The sequence below is a fragment of the Calonectris borealis genome, chromosome Z, assembly GCF_964195595.1.
Source record: "Calonectris borealis chromosome Z, bCalBor7.hap1.2, whole genome shotgun sequence".
In the NCBI taxonomy this organism is placed as follows: domain Eukaryota; kingdom Metazoa; phylum Chordata; class Aves; order Procellariiformes; family Procellariidae; genus Calonectris; species Calonectris borealis.
The window spans coordinates 39,708,814-39,727,815 of record NC_134352.1 but is presented as its reverse complement, the minus strand read 5'-3'; the positions used below and the strand labels follow the sequence as shown (position 1 = coordinate 39,727,815).

At 35.7% G+C, this 19,002-nt stretch overlaps 1 protein-coding gene across 1 annotated transcript in view; it reads right to left on the bottom strand.

The window, feature by feature from the left end:
- Positions 1-19,002, bottom strand: part of CNTNAP4 (contactin associated protein family member 4) — a 263,240-nt gene that overhangs the window by 69,433 nt on the left and 174,805 nt on the right. The window contains exons 5-9 of the mRNA XM_075138182.1: positions 15,890-16,093; positions 15,532-15,716; positions 13,414-13,557; positions 10,640-10,901; positions 2,694-2,843 (exon numbers count right to left, since the gene is read on the bottom strand). Coding sequence (XP_074994283.1) covers positions 2,694-2,843; positions 10,640-10,901; positions 13,414-13,557; positions 15,532-15,716; positions 15,890-16,093 — 945 coding nt within the window. The remainder of the gene's footprint in view (positions 1-2,693; positions 2,844-10,639; positions 10,902-13,413; positions 13,558-15,531; positions 15,717-15,889; positions 16,094-19,002) is intronic.

The window sequence follows — 19,002 nt, the reverse complement described above, 5'->3', positions numbered from 1 at the left end:
TTGCCAATTAATTAAATATTGTTAATAAATCAATAAATTGCTTTGATCCTGATTTGATTTAAACCATGTCCATTGAGCAGTTTTTCCCAGTGGCAGCTGAACACTGCATAACAAAATACATCTAAATGTTTTTTTCTTTGACTTTCTTCTAAAGGGTAATATTGCATCTGGAATGATGCACAAGGGCTGTTCTCTGATCTTAGTCAAACAATACTGCATTCTGATTCACAGCATTCAAAGACCTTCTTGTTTCATGATGTTAGGAAGCAGTGACTTTTAAGACACTTCTCTATTCCACAGAGCTAATGGGTACTTTCTGAAGTCCTGTAAAGACAGTGCAGAGGTTTACTATACAGGAAAGTAAAATGTCAGTGGAAACTAGTAAATCTATTCAAATAAGTGTACAACAACATAAATAGTATAGATATGTTTTTAAGAAGTATACAATAGAAAATGAACTAAAACTGAAATGAAATAAGTAAATAAATTCTCAGTGTGTTTTACTCTGGTGAGGAACCAAACGGTTCAAAACTGTTAGTACCCTTCTAAAGGAAAATGTTTATTATCCACTTGGTATATTGCTTTAAGAACAACAAATCCATGGATTTGAAAAAGTGCAAATAGGAGCACAGTAACTTTTCAGCACCACACACAGTTAGACAAATCAATTACAGGTCTAACCACATCCTTTACAGCATTCTACAATAAAACGGTAAAATAAATTCTGTCATTTCTGGTGAAAAACCTGACACTCATTTGAGAATGAGATACTTCCAGTGGAGTTCATATTTAAAAAAAAAAAAAAAAAAGCCAGAGAAGGCAGGAAGTTTATATCTTTTACACTTAGCTATTCTACAAAATTGTCTTTCAGATTTTTTTCTTGGTGTCTATCTTTTAAAAGTTGTCTTCTAGTTCTGTTATAGAAAAGGCAACGTCATTAATATTAATGAAACTGGGATTCCTGATAATTGTGGGCTGGATATTAAAGATAGAAAGAAATCCTTTAATAATGAAATTTACCCTATGTGCTTACTGCAATATTAAATAATCTCTTTTTGCCCTTATTATTCCAAGAACTGAGAGAGGTAGTATAGCCTTGATGATAGCATGACTAGAAATTGTGCTGACATAACACTAAAATATTTTCATGTTTATTACACAATTTCCCAGCTAAGCATACACATTTCTTGCATACTTTGTATTCATTAAAACAAGTAAACTAACCATGATGTCCCCAGGACACCTCTCCAGGAAGGCTGATATTCTTGTTTTAACAACCAGCATACAGAAATGTGGTAAATATTCATGTAAACTTAGAAAGTTACAGTGGTATATGACATAAAACTTTAATAAACAAATTTCTAAATTCAGAAATCTTCTACTAGTCTTGCCCAAGTTTGTACAACGTGCACAAGCTGCTGATTTCAGCAGTAAAGCTGAACTCAGAGAAGCAGAGGGGTGAATATGCAGTTAGTACTTTCAATGTTCTTGGAATTAATTTGACCCCTCCACCCCCGCAAAAGAAAAATAAAAATGTCCTTGTACAACTTAATTGAGTATGCTGGGTTTTGCAACTGCCCACATCCCTCCTAATCTGTTTACCTGTGCTATCAACCCTGCAATGGTGCAAATCACCTAATCAGAGATGTAAGAACCTGAAGCAGCATAGAACGAAAAAAACCCAAACTTTTCTGGCTATTCAAGGCCAATATTCCATATCTTTCTCTGATTATCAGCCAGGTCAAGGGGTATCTTTAGTAGAGAAGGCTAGATGCCAGATGTGAAAAGTCACATGGATGTTCATGTAGCAGTTCCTATATTTAAGGTCTGCTTGTGAGCATGAAATTTATTACAACTTATTGTTTCAAGGGAACTGATCTGTAGACAATGACTTGGTCCATATTAATTTAGGGTTTTGTATGCATTTTTCAATTTTCTTTGAAATCTGAGAATTATTAATAAATATTTCAGTCGTGAATTCCTAAGCTACCAAGAGATGAAGCATTAGGCTGGTGTTGAATAATGCATTCAGATGCTGTTTAACATTGCTATTATGTAGCCCATTCCAAACTGATTTAGACATAACAACCTGGTCAGCTCTATCAGTACCAATATATGTGATTAATGACAAAATCCCTTCGTGACAGATAATTATCAATATTCCTAGGGAAATGAAGATATCTAAACATAGCATTTAGGCACACGTTATAGTCTCCAAACATAGAAAAGTTGTGTCACTTTTGTGGTAAAAAAAATTAAAAAATTAAGGGTGTGTATCATGTAAAGAGGATATTTGCACAACTAAGTAAGCATTCAATAAAGGTGAAAATTTGAAGTCATCCCAGTGGAAGATTCTCACAAAAAATGAATTTGGCAACACAGTAAGCGTGCAACAAGAGATACCTTTGTGTGTCTGTTTGATTGTCAGCCAGACTATATTCAATTATCAGAGCACGATACCAGAAAACGACATTCTAAAAAGTGACCAAGGATTTTAGGGTGGTAATTTATTCTACCCAACATTATATAATTTTAAGGAAAAACTCAAAAACATCATAGCAGCACCTGAAAACCAGCTAGGCAAAGAAGACTTGAGGCAAGCCAAATAACTCTTGCCATTTGATTAGATATGTCAGGAAAAATTGATGTTTAACTGGGGGATATTGCCAGCATAAATAAACAACGTATTTCACCTCCAAAGTAGAAAGCATCTCCTGAATAAATTTGCAGAGGCATGGAGGCATAAGCAGATGAGGTCACATCATTGTCCACTACTACACTGATACGATTCCTTTTGGCAGAGAAGGATACAGAATGCCACTGGCCATTATTTAATTCAGCACCTGGAAGGAAAATAAAAAGCAAAATGAAATATAAAGATCCATTATTTGTTATACTACCTGTATGTTATAGACTTGAAGGGAGAAGAGACCGGTAGAGCAATCATAGCCCACATAAAAACTCCAAGTGACAATGAAAGGAAAAAAAATGAATAAAACCCACAAATGTCTTTTGTGAAAACAGAACATTTGTCCATTCCCTTGCTTCACATCTGATAAAGAAAAAATAGAAGTACTTCAGTGAATAAGCCTTACTGTTGTAACACTCCTAATTACCAGTAATACATCCATTTAATGTAGTGATTACGAAAAGTATCCTCCCAATCTAAGGAGGTTATCATTAAGATATTATTGTGATGGCTGATACAGTATTTTACACATAATATACATTTTTACTGCACTATTACAAAGGATTTTTTCACCTTTTAAAATCAAAGGTAATAATTATATTACAACCCAGTAAAATAGCAAAATCCTGTAGATGCTAAAAGCTTCAGCAACCATCATGTCAATGTCACAAGATTATTTTTTGTTCAGTTGTTTCTTTTATTGGAAATGTACGGGAAATTTTTCTGAGAGTTTAGCCTCTCACACCAATTTACATTACCTCTGGCTGTGTAGGTGTAAGGTGCCACAAAGCAATAAACCTAAAGCCCTGATTCTGGAAAGCACTTACATATATATACTTAAATACATTTTATAAAGTATGTAAGCACAAAATTATCTTTAAGAAGTGCTTTAAGTCAATTATGTTCTTGAGTGTTCTTTAGAACAGAGATAATTCTTTCAGTGAAGAACAAAGAATACAATCTTTTAACTATGTAAAGTCTTTTCTCGACTGCAGAATGCCTATGATTCGTGATGTCTGATTTCCCTCTGGAAATTTCACGTATTTATATACTCGTCTCTAGAATATTGTTGTATATTCTAGTGAAATAGTCCACCAGTTAACTGATTAGTTCAAACAGAAGGAAAAGAAATTAAAATAGAAAGATGAGAAAGTTCAAATAGCTAAATTACATCATAACTAGGATCTGTATATTGTTAACTACCATAGTCTAAACACAACATCAGCATATAATCAAGAGATAAATTTTATAATCATATTACAAATTTAGACAAATTCTCATCTAGAAAATATCTCTAATATATTTAATAGAATATTAGTTTTATACACCTTTTCTATTCTTTGTTTCCTTACTTCAACCACTATATTTATTAGGGACCACATAACAAGAAACCTTAAACATTTTGCTTTATACCCAGCCTCAGTGGAATTCTTTAAAAGCTATGGCTAACAGATCTTCTTATCTCTGTGTTGCACTTTTAGGAACAATTCACCTCTCTAATATAACAGCAGAAAGCACATGATGGTAGTCATGGATTTTCTGATACCATTCTGGCCATTACTTATTTTAGTTGCAACCTTCTATGAGAAGGGGCATTTGAGTTTGCTAACAGGAGCAGTGCACTTACAGTCAGAGCAAATAATCAACATTAAAGATATCATAAATTTTCTGGGTACATAGGTGTATTTTCCACTTCTGTAAAACTCCATATTCATGATATATATAGAGATGGACTTCTTACTAAAATAAAAATTGGAAACCTTATTCCACACAATATAAAATAGTATTAATGCTATTACATCTGGCTACCAAAAGGTCACCTGCAGAGGGATAATCTTTTGGTAACAAGGATTTACATAGCCCTACAGGCAATGTGAAGGGAGTGACTGGAGTTTCCCTGTATTTTCAAGATGTCCAACTGCTGAAGAAGTCCCTTTGTACTGATGACAGTTAATATAACTTACAACAGCCTTTAGGCTGGTATATTTTATGTTAAGGCTGGCATATGATTGAGCTGAGGATCAAGAAAATGCCTTAAAGCCTAGCCATTTTGTTTCTAGTTATATTTTGGCTAGATAATATGATGTGTAAAAAATATTTAAAAAAACAGGGTAGGTAAAGCATTAGAAAAATATTATTTCTGCCTTGCAATATCATGGGCATAGATGAGTCACACTGTAAGTTTTTAGACTTAACGAGTACTATTATTTCTCTCATATTTTTAGTACTATTTTACAGCAAAAACTCATCAAATATATCAAAAGGTTTCGCTAACTTCAAACAAGAATCACAAACAGATAAAGCATCCTTAGGTCTTTTATACCACTGTGAACCTCAGTGAACTACACTCTTTCATCAAAGAGATAATAGGTATGCTAAAACAAAGAATATGAATAATGTATTTTTTAAAGCACAGAAAATTAAGACTGAGAAAGGTTTTTTTTCCCAATTCCCAGTAATATAATTTTTTTTCCTATAAATTATTGTAGAATTATCCTTCAATATGAAACTAAATTGTAAAACATATGTATTGTATAAAGCTATTTTTCACACTGTGTTTTTAACATTAGCCATTTCAGAAAATAATTTTTAAAAGAGGAATTATTTCCCTCTTTCTAGCCTCCATCCCCAGCTACCAAAAGCTCCAGCTTCTTTCACCTCATGTCTAAGATTAAGCAAGGAGTTTCTTTATTTGTAGAGGTACTTCAAGTGAATGATGTTTTCCTCAGTCACATCTCTGCAATATGCTATTTTTTCCTTTAGTAATCAGAGAATTAGAGAATCAGAGAATCAGAGAATAGTTTGGACTGAAAGGGACCTTTAAAGATCATCTAGTACAATCTCCCTGCCACATGCAGGGGCTTCTTTTACAAGATCAGGTTGCTCAAAGCCCCGTACAACCTGAGCTTGAACACTTCCAGGGGTGGGGCATCTAAATCTAACCTCTTTCAGTTTAAAATAGTTACCCCTTGTTCTGTCACTACAGGCCCTGGAAAAAAATCTCTCTCCATCCTTATTATAAGCCCCCTTTTAAGTATGGAAAGGCCACAATAAGGTCTCCCTAAAGCCTTCTCTTCTCCAGGCTGAATAACCCCAACTCTTTCAGCCTCATAGGAGAGGTGTTCCAACCCTCTGGTCACTTTCGTGGCCCTCCTCTGGACCCACTCTAACAGGTCCATGTTTTCCGTGTGTTGAGAACCCCAGAGCTAGATGTAGTACTCCAGGTGAGGTCTCATGAGAGTGGACTAGAGGGGGAGAATCACCTCCCTCAACCTGCTGGCCACACTTCTTGTTATGCAGCCCAAGGTACGGTTGGCTTTCTGGGCTGCAAATGCACATAGCCAGCTCATATCGAATTTTTCATCCACCAGTATCCCCAAGTCCTTCTCTGCAGGGCTGCTCTCAGTCCATTCATCCCTCAGTCTTCTGTATTGATATTGGAGATTGCTCTGACCCAGGTGCAGGAGCTCGCACTTGGCCTTGTTGAACTTTATCAGGTTCACATGGGTCCACTCCTCAAGCCTGCCAAGGTCCCTCTGGATGACATCCCTTCCCTCTAGTGAATCAACTGCACCACTCAGTGTCTTCAGCAAACTTGCCGAGGTTGTACTCAATCCCACTATCTATGTCATTACTGAAGATATTAAATCTAACAATAAATTCTGTAATTTCATTTCAATTGTTGTAAGAATAATTGCTTTTAAGTCTTAGTTTTGCATCCTGCTTCAGTATCTTCTTGTTTTGGTGAGAAAACCATATTTCAAATATTGCAATATTTGACTGTCAAGGTAAGTAAGAGAATACCCTAATATAAAGAAGAAGATTGGATGAATGGCTGAAATAGAAAAAATTTTTTGTTACTGGAAAATCGATTATATGAATTTTGACTTTTTGGGTTTTTTACTGTAGCTCATCATACTGACCTACTAAATGATTTTGGGATGGACATTTTATTTCCTCTTCATACAGGCTGCCATGATGAGAAGTAGTAATCGATGTTCATTTAGGTCAAGTTAAGACTTCCCAAAAGACCCTTTCATTAAGTCTGGGGACTGAGGAATGCTGTTGTGGGGGAACAAGACACTCCTGAGAAAACAGCTCATTGTAGCCCTTAAATTGAGAACCTTGATTAAATTCACATTTTCTTGTGCGAAGCCATGGTGTGGTATGACATATAAATGGTGAAGACAACGGACTACTAACATTTCCATTCCACCTGAAAATTATATTTTCTGGTGCTTTACTAGGAGTTTTAAAAATGCTTTACCAGAAACAAGTAAGGAAAAAATAGCAATTAAACTTCTAGTGCATAATAAGGTATGCTATTAAACAAGATATCCATTTATTCTCATTAGTAGTACTTCCATCATTTTAATATCTAAGTACTAAAAAAATGGTCAGTGGGAGGTCTTGCATAAAAATGACATCCAACCTTAGGAACAAATATATAAAAAGACAATGTATATAGCTTATTAGGAGATCAGTGAGAAACAAAAAAAAAAACTAGTTTAGAGAAAGTAATTTATAGATTAATCTGAAGTATAACCACCAATGACTGTTAACATCACTTAATTAAAAGCTGCATAAAAATGAAAAGCTGCATAAAAAGACAGAGTCACATGAAGAAACTGAGTAATAAGATCTCAAACATTTATATGTTGTAATTCAATTTGGTCTCATCATTCAACAGAAATTAATTTTGTGTTAATTTTTTTTTTTAATCTATGTTATTTCTTTGTGAATATTTGATGACCAGCTTGTAAAAGAGGCTACAAAGGAAAGATATTAAGCAACCATTCTGTAACAAAAGGATATGGCTTCTTATAACTTATTCAGTCATGAATTAACATGCCATTCTCCTTGTTTTTATATGGTTGAAGAAATCTTTAAAAAACACATGATAATGAATTTAAGAACTGTGTACAAAGAAATATGCTTTGATTTAATTATCAAATATAGTGTGTGTGTGAAAGTCAGGTTATAAGTCCTTGCCTGTAGGGGAACAAACCTGTCCAGCCATCCATAATTTAATTACTCAATCTCCAAATGCAGACTTGAATTGCTTCAGTGAATGTAACAATAAACACTTCAAAACCTCAAGAAAAAGTTCCTCATATGGTTTTGTTAGATAACTTCTTTCTCAGAAAAGAATAAGATGGTTTTGCAGCAATTTCTGTGTTCACAGAGACAAACACAATTCCTCCTGTTAGACTTTGAGCTTAACATAGCATGAGAACATTAAATTCTGTTTCAGCATAAAGTGTCAAGATTTATTTTGGAGTGTTTCAGCTAATATGTTATGTATTGTGTTGCAACTTTGAAATTTAATAAATTGTTCTATGTGCGAGTCTACAGCTGTTAAAAGTGCCACCACCTTTCAGCTGGTCTGTTAAAATGATGCTGCATGGCAATAGTTTCTTTAACATACATCGCCTAATTGAACTGCAATTGAAATAGCTCCTAAAAAGCCAAATTCATCACTGTTAACTATAATACCACTGACATTCTTACTAAGGAATTGACATTTTCAAATGGTGAGCCTAGGGAAACCTCTTGTCATTAAAATGCTACTCTTTGTACATCAGTTATGTTAGATTATAACAAATACCAGGGCTGATCCCATTATCACCCACAGAAACAAGATCAAAGTATTTATATAAATTTCAACATTATTCGTGATCATTACTGGCTTACAGTCTTTTCCTGAATCAAAATAATCAACTGTTTAAAATTTTACTTTTAATCATTATACACGTGTAGAAACATAATGAGTTTCAGAGTTATGTTTAACTTTTTCTTTTTTCTTTTTCTTTTTTTTTTCCCCTCAGAGGAATTCTCCTTTTCTATCAGGAATTGAAGTAAGGAATCAATCTAAAAGAAAAGGGGCACAAAACTAAGATTAAGAAGGTTCATCTTCAAATCCTGTAGTTGTTTCTTTGCACTGCTTGGTTCTGCTTTGCTCTCTTTGCCTGCTTTACACTGCCAAACACATGATTTGTGAACATTATAGATAAGTGATTCTTATTTTGTGTTTTTACCAATTATAATTTTTTTGTGACATTTTCTCTCTCTTTTACATAACTTTTTTTCATTCTAGAGAGTCTGAAAGAGACTTGGGAGCTTTGATTTTTATGATAATTATTTTATTATTTATTATTAATTTTTATTTCAGTAAATCCTTAGTTTACTTACTGTATTTGTTATTGTTCAAGACAAACTAGCACTAAACAGCATCAGTAAGCTCTCTATATTCTGGCCTGAAAACTCCCCTGAAAGATGCCTTTGGTTTGGTCCCTATCACTCCAATGAATATACTCTATAGAAATGAAATTCTTCACCCATTCAAATCCTTAACTTGTTTTCTAAGTACCAATGCAAAATGCAGTTTTCCTACCTGTTATTCACCTGTTAATTTAGTTTACACATTGCGTTACTGGAACTAACTTGGTTCTTTTTTCACTGATAATATTCCTGCTTTACGAATATTAAATATATGATTGTACACAGTTCAAAATAAATCTAGGATCAGCTGATGGTTTTGCTATCGTTATCGTGTTTTCTGCAGCCAAATTACCCATTGCTTCTATGACATATTCCTCCAGCTAGTGGACTCTGGTCATCTTCTTTGTCCATACAGAAACCACTCCAATCCCAGCCTCATTTCCTCATCTGCGTATATTCTTCGGAATCCCATTTATCCACCTAATCTCTCTGGACCTGTTTTTCCTGTCTGAGAACTCATTCTGGAACGACCGTTTTATCCTTCTACAAGAAAGGGGCAAAATTCAATTTGTTTACATAAAGGATAAGAAACTCTGAGGCAGCTGCGATATGTGGAGTGTCAGAGCACAATATACTACTGATGAAGACTGCTAGGTGAAGGTATTGATATTATCACATGGTGATGTTACTGCTTCTCACCATTTTTTAAAAAGTCGTGGAAGATGGAGATGCTGGCTCTGTCCGGCTCTCACATTTCATGAAAAAAGAAGATTCCTAGCTGGGCCAGCAGTCTTGCTGTTCTCACGTCAAGTGCCAAGAGCATGCAAAAAAACTGAGGATCCTCTTTGTGAGAGAGGGAATCGCCTTGCTCCCAAACTGAGTGAAAGTGAAAGCTGGGAGCTGCTTCTCAGGATCCCAGTTGGATACTCTCTAACATGACTATATCTTACTATATTTGGCTCATCCTCTTGTCCTTATATATTTGTTTACCAACAAGGAATTGGCTTAGAAGAAGACTGGAGGGTATGTTTTCTGGAAATCTCAGCTCCACCCTGAGGGCTACTTGGCAGTGCACACTACCAAAAGTAAATTATCTAGTCTCAATTCAGTGATGAACCACAAAAATGACCCTCAATTATTCAGTCTCCTCAACTTCTCCATTTCATTTTGTCCTTGCTATAAATCTTTTTTTTTTTTTTTTTAGGTGTACACTCAATCTTGCCGCAGCTTTCTGGAACACAACCTGGTATTGGGCATCCACTGTCCAAATTTAATGGATAGCTCTGTAATTGAGATGTCTAGAAAATAGCAAACATAATATTTATAATAATTTGTAACTTTATAGAAAAATTAGTTACTTTATGCCCTGTGAAAGCACTGACAACTGGTGAAAAACATCTTAATGACTTAGCTTGACAGAGTAAGAAATTAACTTGTTTACACTTCACAACTGAAAAAGTTGCTTAGATGTCTCAAATTTCCCAGATTATACACATGAGCTTTGCATACTGTATGTACGTAAAGCTAAGGATTCATCTTTGCAGCCTATATTATTGCAAGTAATTTCTGTTCAATCATGGGGAAAAAAGCATAGATACATGTTTGTGAGAAAAGAAAGTGTTCAAAAACATTTGGGAATAAAATTCACACAAGTGAATTTAAATGACTTTACATTAACCTATTTTTTTATGCATAGGAATCTTGGATTTTTTTCTTCATTTCTGTTACCTGCAGTGATGTCACTCAGTGCTTTTCCTGGTTTATGAAGACTGATTTTGACTTTCCCATCACTCAGATATAAGAGGAAACCACCTGAAGCCTGGTGTAGTTTACTAGATAATAGAAGTCCCTCCTTGTTCCAGGTGCGAAACTGGAAACTGATGAATACTTCGTCTTGCCCTGATGTGCCTGGCAGTGCCAGGTAACTACTGGAGCTCAGAAATGTAACAGGAACCATCTGTGGCTCTAAACATGAGAAGGACATGTTGCCCTAGAAAGAAATGAAACAAATATGGTATTAGGAACATTCAGGGAAAAAGTTATGAGAACTTTTGTATGGAAACTGCAGAGTTTCAAAACATTGTGCATAGAACCTAATATTTGAATGTGTTAGTCTAAAAATCAACTATGAATACGTAAGAACATCATCAGTTTGAGAACTAGTTTACCTAATTGTTTGACCAGAACAGACATATCTGCCTGAGCAAAGAGTGGCAAGGACCTTTGAGTGAATGAGGTAAGATCCTAAATTACATGGGTGATTTAATGGTACTTCAGGAGTTAGACAGACCTGTTTTGTTTCCATTTTGGTTCAGCCTCAGGAAGCATTAGGGACTTGACAAATTTCTGAATGTCAGATAAAATGCCACCGAATGCCAAGCTTGGTTCAAATATTTATACGGGTCTAAATGCTTGTATGCAGAGAAAAATGTTGCGTTTGACTACTGATTGCTTAAGGCAGTGTTAAATTTGAGGAAAAAAACATTTTGCCAGACCAAGGAGCAGTCTTTCCAAATCAATGCAACTGGAGCTGTGCACTGACCCCAATATTTGTTTTCACAAATAGCCAGAGAAAATTCCACGTATAAACTCTTGCTACTTACAAATAAGAAACTCATACTTCATAAATCAGAAGGAAATGTGTTTTCAAGCAGGCTTATATGGACCAGATCATGAGTTGTATTTAGGCACCTAGCTTTTATTTTGTGCTTGACTGCTTCTGAAATCTCTGGTTCTTAGCTACCGAAGAGATGAGTTCATTGACAAACTCTGAGCTTAACCTTCATCTGTGGTTGTACTGAGTTATATAGATAAGAAGACTGGAATGGGAATAACATATTTTTTTCATCTGGTGTCAGAGTTAGTTAATACTTTATGACTGTTGATAGCGATACAATATGCACTTTGATCTAATGACTTGCTGGCACCATTTGAACTATAACTAATTTGTTCTGTACAGATGATTACTAAAAGATTAATGTCTTTAGGATTTAAAGTACATTTAACTTCTGTTCAATACAAAGAGCTTTTAAACTTTTGAACATACATAAAACTTTGACCTTATAGTAAAAAGCTAAAAAAATCAATTTAAGAAAAATACTCACTAGCCCCTGGCATGGCAAGGTATTAAAGTTTATCCGTTTTCATTTGCTTCAAGGAAAATACATAAATAAATAAAAGCTCTGTCTTATGAACTTAGCTGTAGAGAAATGAATAGTCAACTGAACTGACCCATAGTGAAAAGGCTGTGATCAGATTAATAAACCTTGTTAAATGCTAAAAGCTTACTATCTGCAGATTCTGCCTCCACGTTTCTGGACAGCTGCCTGATACTCTATCAGACCAGTGAAGTGGCTATTTAACAAGCATTGTATGGTAACATAGATACTTTCTAGCACATTTACATTATAAAACATCTCCTAAATAGTTTTGAAAGTAGTACAACAGTTTAAATCATTTGAGATGAAGATGATGAAATTTCCTATGACAATAATTTCATAGTTCTCCTCTCACTAATCCATACAGAGCTTCCTATAACTACCCTCTTCCGAACATTCATCAGCATCATGGACAGGATATTATACGGAGGTATCAGTTTAGTTAGTTAGTTGGTTCTGGAATATTTCAGATGAGCCTCACATGAGATGAGATGCCTGTCATCTGTTTTTTCTGGGACAGAGAACCAAATTTGATTGTTCATATTCTGAATTGAAATCCAAATCAAAAGATTTGGAGCTTGAAAACATTTCATATTTTGTTAGTTATTTTGAACAGATTGTTTCCATCATATCTCTACATTTCCTGCTGCTAAATAAATAAATACTGCAAATAGAGATGGCTCTATGGATGGAAAAAAACCAAAGGACTTCAAAAAATTTATAGAAAACCTTCTGTAACACAGAAGGATGTTGATTTGTTATTGGAACCGTTTGTCTAAATGGTAAGGATTTGGCTAATACAACTGTTGGTCATGTCACAATAAATGCATTAAACCCACCAACATAAACTACAGCTATTCAGACAAAGGGCAGTATAAATTGACAAACAGAACTTATCTATCAAAATCATAATGCTCTAGAGAAAACAGAGTGAATCAATGTTCTCAGCAATAGAAGACGTTTTAAAACGTACTGCTGGTGTTCTTAATAGTCAGGTAGAGAAGTCAAAGCTAAAGCTTCGATGACTTCAGATACATCTTACTTTGCTCACTGGCTTTTGTACATACACAACAGCGAGATATCACACAACAGTGAGATATCACACACATCTAAATATCAGCTAAAGAGCTGAAGAATAAAATGTATCCTGCAGTGTCTACTGGATGAGTCTGTACAGTAGCAAATATAAAATAGCCCAGTTAGGTGATTCCTTAATTTTTCTTTCATTAAACAACATAGATTTTACTAGAACTGTGTGTTAACAGATTGCATATGAAAGTGGCTGTGGTCTTTTTCTTTTCTCTATTTTAGTTATTTATTCTTTCTTAACTATGAATCTCTTACCACAAAGTAGATCTGAGATTTTTGCCTCCTGGCCAGGTCAATAATGTTCACTCCATTATAATAAATATTTTCAAAACACCCATGAAAGTTCCTGCGTGACAATGTCCCTGATTTTCCAGGCACTGGGATCCCTCCAAAGCTGAGCTTAGAAAGAGAAAAGAAATCAATTATACTATTAAATAATTTTCTAAAGAAAGATGTTGCCAATATTGTAAGAGCAAAAGTCAAAGACTGGCCAATAATGAATCTGCTACTTCTTGGCTATTTCCTTGTATCACATCTACATATTAAAAAAAACAGCCTTACAAAAATTAGGCTGTATCAAGTCATATGTATGTGTTAAAATATTCTGAAATGTTGGCTTTTTTTTTTCTTCTGAGGGTGCGTCTTAACAGTTACTTAGTATAGAGTCTTACAAGTTTTCAGGGTCCATTACAGCTGCAACACCAAGGAGAAGAAGGACAAGACCCAGTACATGTAGACCATGCTGAACAGTGAGAAAAGGGAGAAGAGAATTCACTAACAACTTCTTCATGAATTTTGAGCCTGACTTCTCCACTGTGTGCAAATCATAACTACCTTAATAAAGAACAAGAGTGCATCAGATTAAATTATTCTAGGGCAAATGAAAGGAGATACTTTTTCCCTCTCAAAATGCTTAGTCTGTGCAGTTCCTTGATGTGATGCTGTAGGTTTATTTGGGTTCAGAAAGAGATTGGAAGATTTAATAAAAATAAAAATCCATGGAGAGCTATTAAATTCAAGAATATCACTCTGTTTTAATAAGTCTCTGAGGCAGAAAGTGTTAGAAAGCAGTAGATTATTTCAGAAAAGCAATACTCTGGTCTATTTGTTTCAGAAAAACATACTCTGGTCTATGTTTCCACTCTTGGGCACCATCAGAAACAGGATGCCTGTTTAAGTGAACTTTTGAATTCACTCATTTCAAAGATATTCCGGTTGACATTGTAGAAAACATCAGGTTAAACTATTTATTTTTTAATTTTGAAATTTCACTTAATATTTTAAACTATTTTATGAAAAAAAAGATGAAAAAACAAAATTAAATATATCATGTTTCAATAAGATATTAAATTGAGAATTTTTAATAGTCAGAAATACAATTCTAGTTACAGTGGCTTATAATCTTTTGGAAGTTTTTAGGCTTTTCTCCAGCTTTTGCTTTCCTTTCTACCTTGTTTTGGTAACACATACTTCAAACTACAGTATGCGGAAGAGAGGAAAAATTAATTTGCAATACCGGTTGATTTAGTAAAATAAATCTATTTGCCAATCAGTTAAAACTGACATTTGTTGTTCCTTTTTTTTTTTTAATTGGTATGATCCTTCAAGCCTTGGTATTGTGGCTTAGATTCAGAAATTTTAAGCAGAATCATAACTTTAATCTTGTGAATGATATTTTTGAAATGGAATAATGCAGACATGGAACAGCATAAAATCTTACTCTAAACTGCTTAAAAACTCAAATGAGTAGAATAAAGTAATTTAGATCTGTGGGTTCTAGACACTCTGCTCTACCACTCATTGTCTCATCCAACAAACAGGACAGGGGCAAACATAAAGCAGCCAGTCATCACATTACAACTGTGAAATAGTGGTATTTTTAACCATAGGTGGGGAACTGTCACAGCAACATCTACTCCTTTTCGTGAATCTACCATTTGTGTAAGCAAGATTTTTTCACAGTACATTTGCCAGATTTAACAGGAATTTAAGTCTTAATCTAAACATTTCTAAACTGGCTTTATGCTGATTTATTGTAATTTTCATCAAACCATAAAATAATAACTTCGAGTTGGGGCTCATTCCTTGTGTTTACATACTGTTTACCACATTTGCAACGCCACTGAAACAAAGATTAAAATAATGAATTCTGAGATGAAAAAGATGGTCTTTTGAAAATTTTGAGTTGCAAGTGTAGTGGAGCATTCATAAACTAAGAACATCTCTTTTTCTTTCATTCATTCCTTTAGGAGATAGAAAGTCCCTAAAGTCTTAAACACTACAAACTTCCTTAAGTTCTCTCTCCTTTGCTTGTTTGACTGCATTTACATAACAAAGTTAATAAATGTAATAAAGGAAAGGTAATTTTCACACCTCATAATCAAGGTCCAAATAATTGAATTCTCCTTTTACATGAAAATGATGAGTGTGTTTATCCACTGTAAAGTTTACTTGATTGTTAAAGTGCTCAAGGAGAACAGAATGCCACTGTTGATCATCCAAAAGGCTGCCCAGCGTAATATTAATTTGGGCATTAGAAAGATGCGTTTTAGTATCACCTTGAAAGAAGAAAAATAAAAACTATTAATTCCATATAAAAATATAATTATTCAAATATATACTGCTAGTTTATCATACTCTATACATTAAAATCCACTTAACAAATTAAAAGAAGTTTTAGTCAAATAATGCCTAATAACTATATTAGACTTTATGAGACTGTAACTGTTACCTAAATTAATGAATAGGGACAGCTTCCCTTTAATTAATTCCAGAGTAATGTGGTCTCCATTTTGTCCTTCTCTGTGGAGGAGAATTCCATCACTTTGCATTGTCTTAAACTTCAGAGAAATCACATCTTTCAGTGCACTTATGAGTTTTTGATTAAATGTGTAAATTAGACAACTTTTCCCATCAAAGCCAACCACCTCGGACCCTAGAAGTAAAGAAATGAAAGAGAGTGTATAATCCTATGTATAAAAGAAACAGTTGCATGTTACTGCAATATGATATGAAGTCCCACCACTAACATCCTTAGATTCACCTCTGCCCAGTAAAGTGTAGCTTATTTCTGCTATTCCTGTTCTTCCCCAAATGTTAAGACTGTCCTGTTTTAATGATGATGCTATCACTAGATAATAAAGCAAGGTGAGCAGAAGAGATCCAGCTTCTATTCCAATCTAGTGCTAATCACACATACTGAAAGGTCTTCCTTGCCTTGGAGCCATGAAGTACTTTGACCATTCGTGTTCTTACTGTATTCTTAGGGTGAAAATCTCTATTAATTTATCTGCAATTAATTCCAGTTAACAAAAAAAAAAAGAAAAGAAAAAACATGTCCATTACATTTAACTGAATTTCAGGGTCTTCATGCAGGCTGTAGATTTAAGCCACTATTTAAGTCAATCTAGATATCCATACAGTAGTTCAAAATAATATTATGGCATACTATTCTAGGAAAGAAACAAAAATATTCTAAAATGAAAACCTGTCAGCTGTGAGTAGGGCCTGGTTCTGTTCATCAAATGTTTTTTTACTGGCATCATAAACAAATTACGACTTTAATTAAGCTGAATTACAGTTTTAGTACTGGAATACAGGACTTTATACCATCAGTTTTCCAGTATGGACATCACAGAATCACAGAATGGTTGAGGTTGCCATGCACCTCTGAAGATCATCCTGCTCAACTTCCCCACGCAAAGCAGGGTCAGCTCCAGCAGATTTCTTAGGGCTGTGTCCAGTCAGGTTTTGAGTACTTCCAGCGATAGAGACTGGGCAACCCATGCCAGTGTTCCACCGTCCTCACAGTAAAAAAATGTATTTCAGTTCATGCCCATTGCCTCTTGTCCTGTCACTGGACATTACTGAAAAGATCCTGGCTCCTCCTTCTTTACACTATCCTAGAAGGTATTAATACACATGGGTAGGATTCCTCCCGAACCTTCTACTCTCCAGTCCCAGCTCTCTCAACCTCTACTCATATGGCAGATCCTCCAGTCCCTTAATCATATTTGTGGCCTTTTCCTGGATTCACTCCTGTATGTCCATGTTTTTCTTGTAGTAGGGATCCCAGAACTGGACCCATCAATTCAGACATGTCTCATTACCACAGTTGAGTAGAGGGGAAGGATAGCCTTCCTCAACCCGCTAGCAACACTCAGCCCAGGATGTTGTTGGCCTTCTGTGTTGCAAGGGCGTGTTGCCAGCTCATGATCAACCTGGTGTCTACCAGAACTCTCATGTCTTTTTCTTCAAATCCACAGTCAGCCCCCAGTGTGTACTGGTAAACCCTTGCTGAGATTATTCTTCCACAGGTGCAAGACCTTGCACTTCCCTTTGTTGAACAGCATGAGATTCCTGTCAGCCCATTTCTCCAGCCTGTCTGGGTCCCTCTAAATGGCATCAAAGCCCTCTGGTATGTCAATCAGTCCTCCAGATTTTTATTGGCTGCAAACTTGCTGAACCTACACTCTTTCTCATCATCCAGGTCACTAATGAAGATGTTAAACAGCATTGAAACCAGTATCAACCATGGGATATACCACAAATGAATAGACTCAGCTTGACTTTGTGCCACTGATCCTTCAGCCAGGCAGTTCAGTCTGGTTTTAGTTTGCTTCATTGCCCACCTGAATAGCCTGTACTTATCAGAAACCAACAGCAAACACTCCCTTTCACTTACCAAGCTAGTTATATCACTGTAGAAGGCTATTAGTTTGGTCAGACATGATTTCCCCTTCATAAATTCGTGCTGACTATTTCCAATAATCTCCACATCCTTCACATGTTTGGAAACAGTTTCTGGGATTATTTCCTCCTTCACCTTCCCAGGGATTGAAATGAGGCTGACCAGTTCGTAGTTCCCCACATATTCCTTCTTGCATTTGTTGAAGATAGGAGTGACATTTGCTCTCTTCCAATCTTTAGGAACCTCTCCCAGTTGCCACTACTTTTCAAAGATAACAAATGTGGCCTCAGGATGACCATGTCCAGTCCCTTCAGCACTCTTGAGTGCATCCCAATAGGTCCATGGACTTATATATGTCCAACTTGTTCAAATGTTACATAGCCGGACCCTCCTCCACTGAAGGTCTCGCTTGCTCTAGTCTTTCCTGTGGGCCTCAGAGACCTGAGATTCCTGAAGGCAAGTCTTACCAGCAAAGACCAAGGTGAAGAGGTTATTGAGTACCTTGGCCTTATCCATGTCTTTTGCCTCCACATCCTCTGCCCCACTCAGCAGTGAGCCCACATTTTTCCTTGTCTTCCTTTGGCTCCTGATATACCTGTGGAAGCCCTTCTTGTTGTCTTCCATGAACTTTATCAGTTTCAAATCCAGGTGGTTTGGCCTTCCTAACCACATCTATGTATGCTCAGACAATGTTTCTGTACTCCTCCTGGGTCATCTGATCTTGATTCCACCTCTTCTACACTTCCTTTTTATTCCTGAGCTCAGTTAGGAGCTCCTTGCTCGTCCATGGAAACCTCCTGCTACTTTTGCTTGATTTCCTGCTTGTCAGGATAGACCTTTCTTGAGCTTGGAGGAAATGAACCTTGAAAATCAACCAGCTCTCCTGGATCCCTCTTGTCTTCAGGACCATCTCCCATGTCACTCTTCCAATCAGGTCCCTGAGCATGAAAAAACCTGCTCTACTGAAGGTCAGGACTGTGATCCTGCTATTTGTCTTGTTTCTTTCTCTCAGGATCTTGAACATCACAGTCTCATGGTTGTTGCAGCCAAGGCTGCCCCAGCTTTCACTTTGACCATCAGTTCTTCCTTGTTTGTAGGTATGAGGGCCAGTAGAGTGTGTCATCTTGTCAGCTCCTTGATCACCTGTGTTGCGG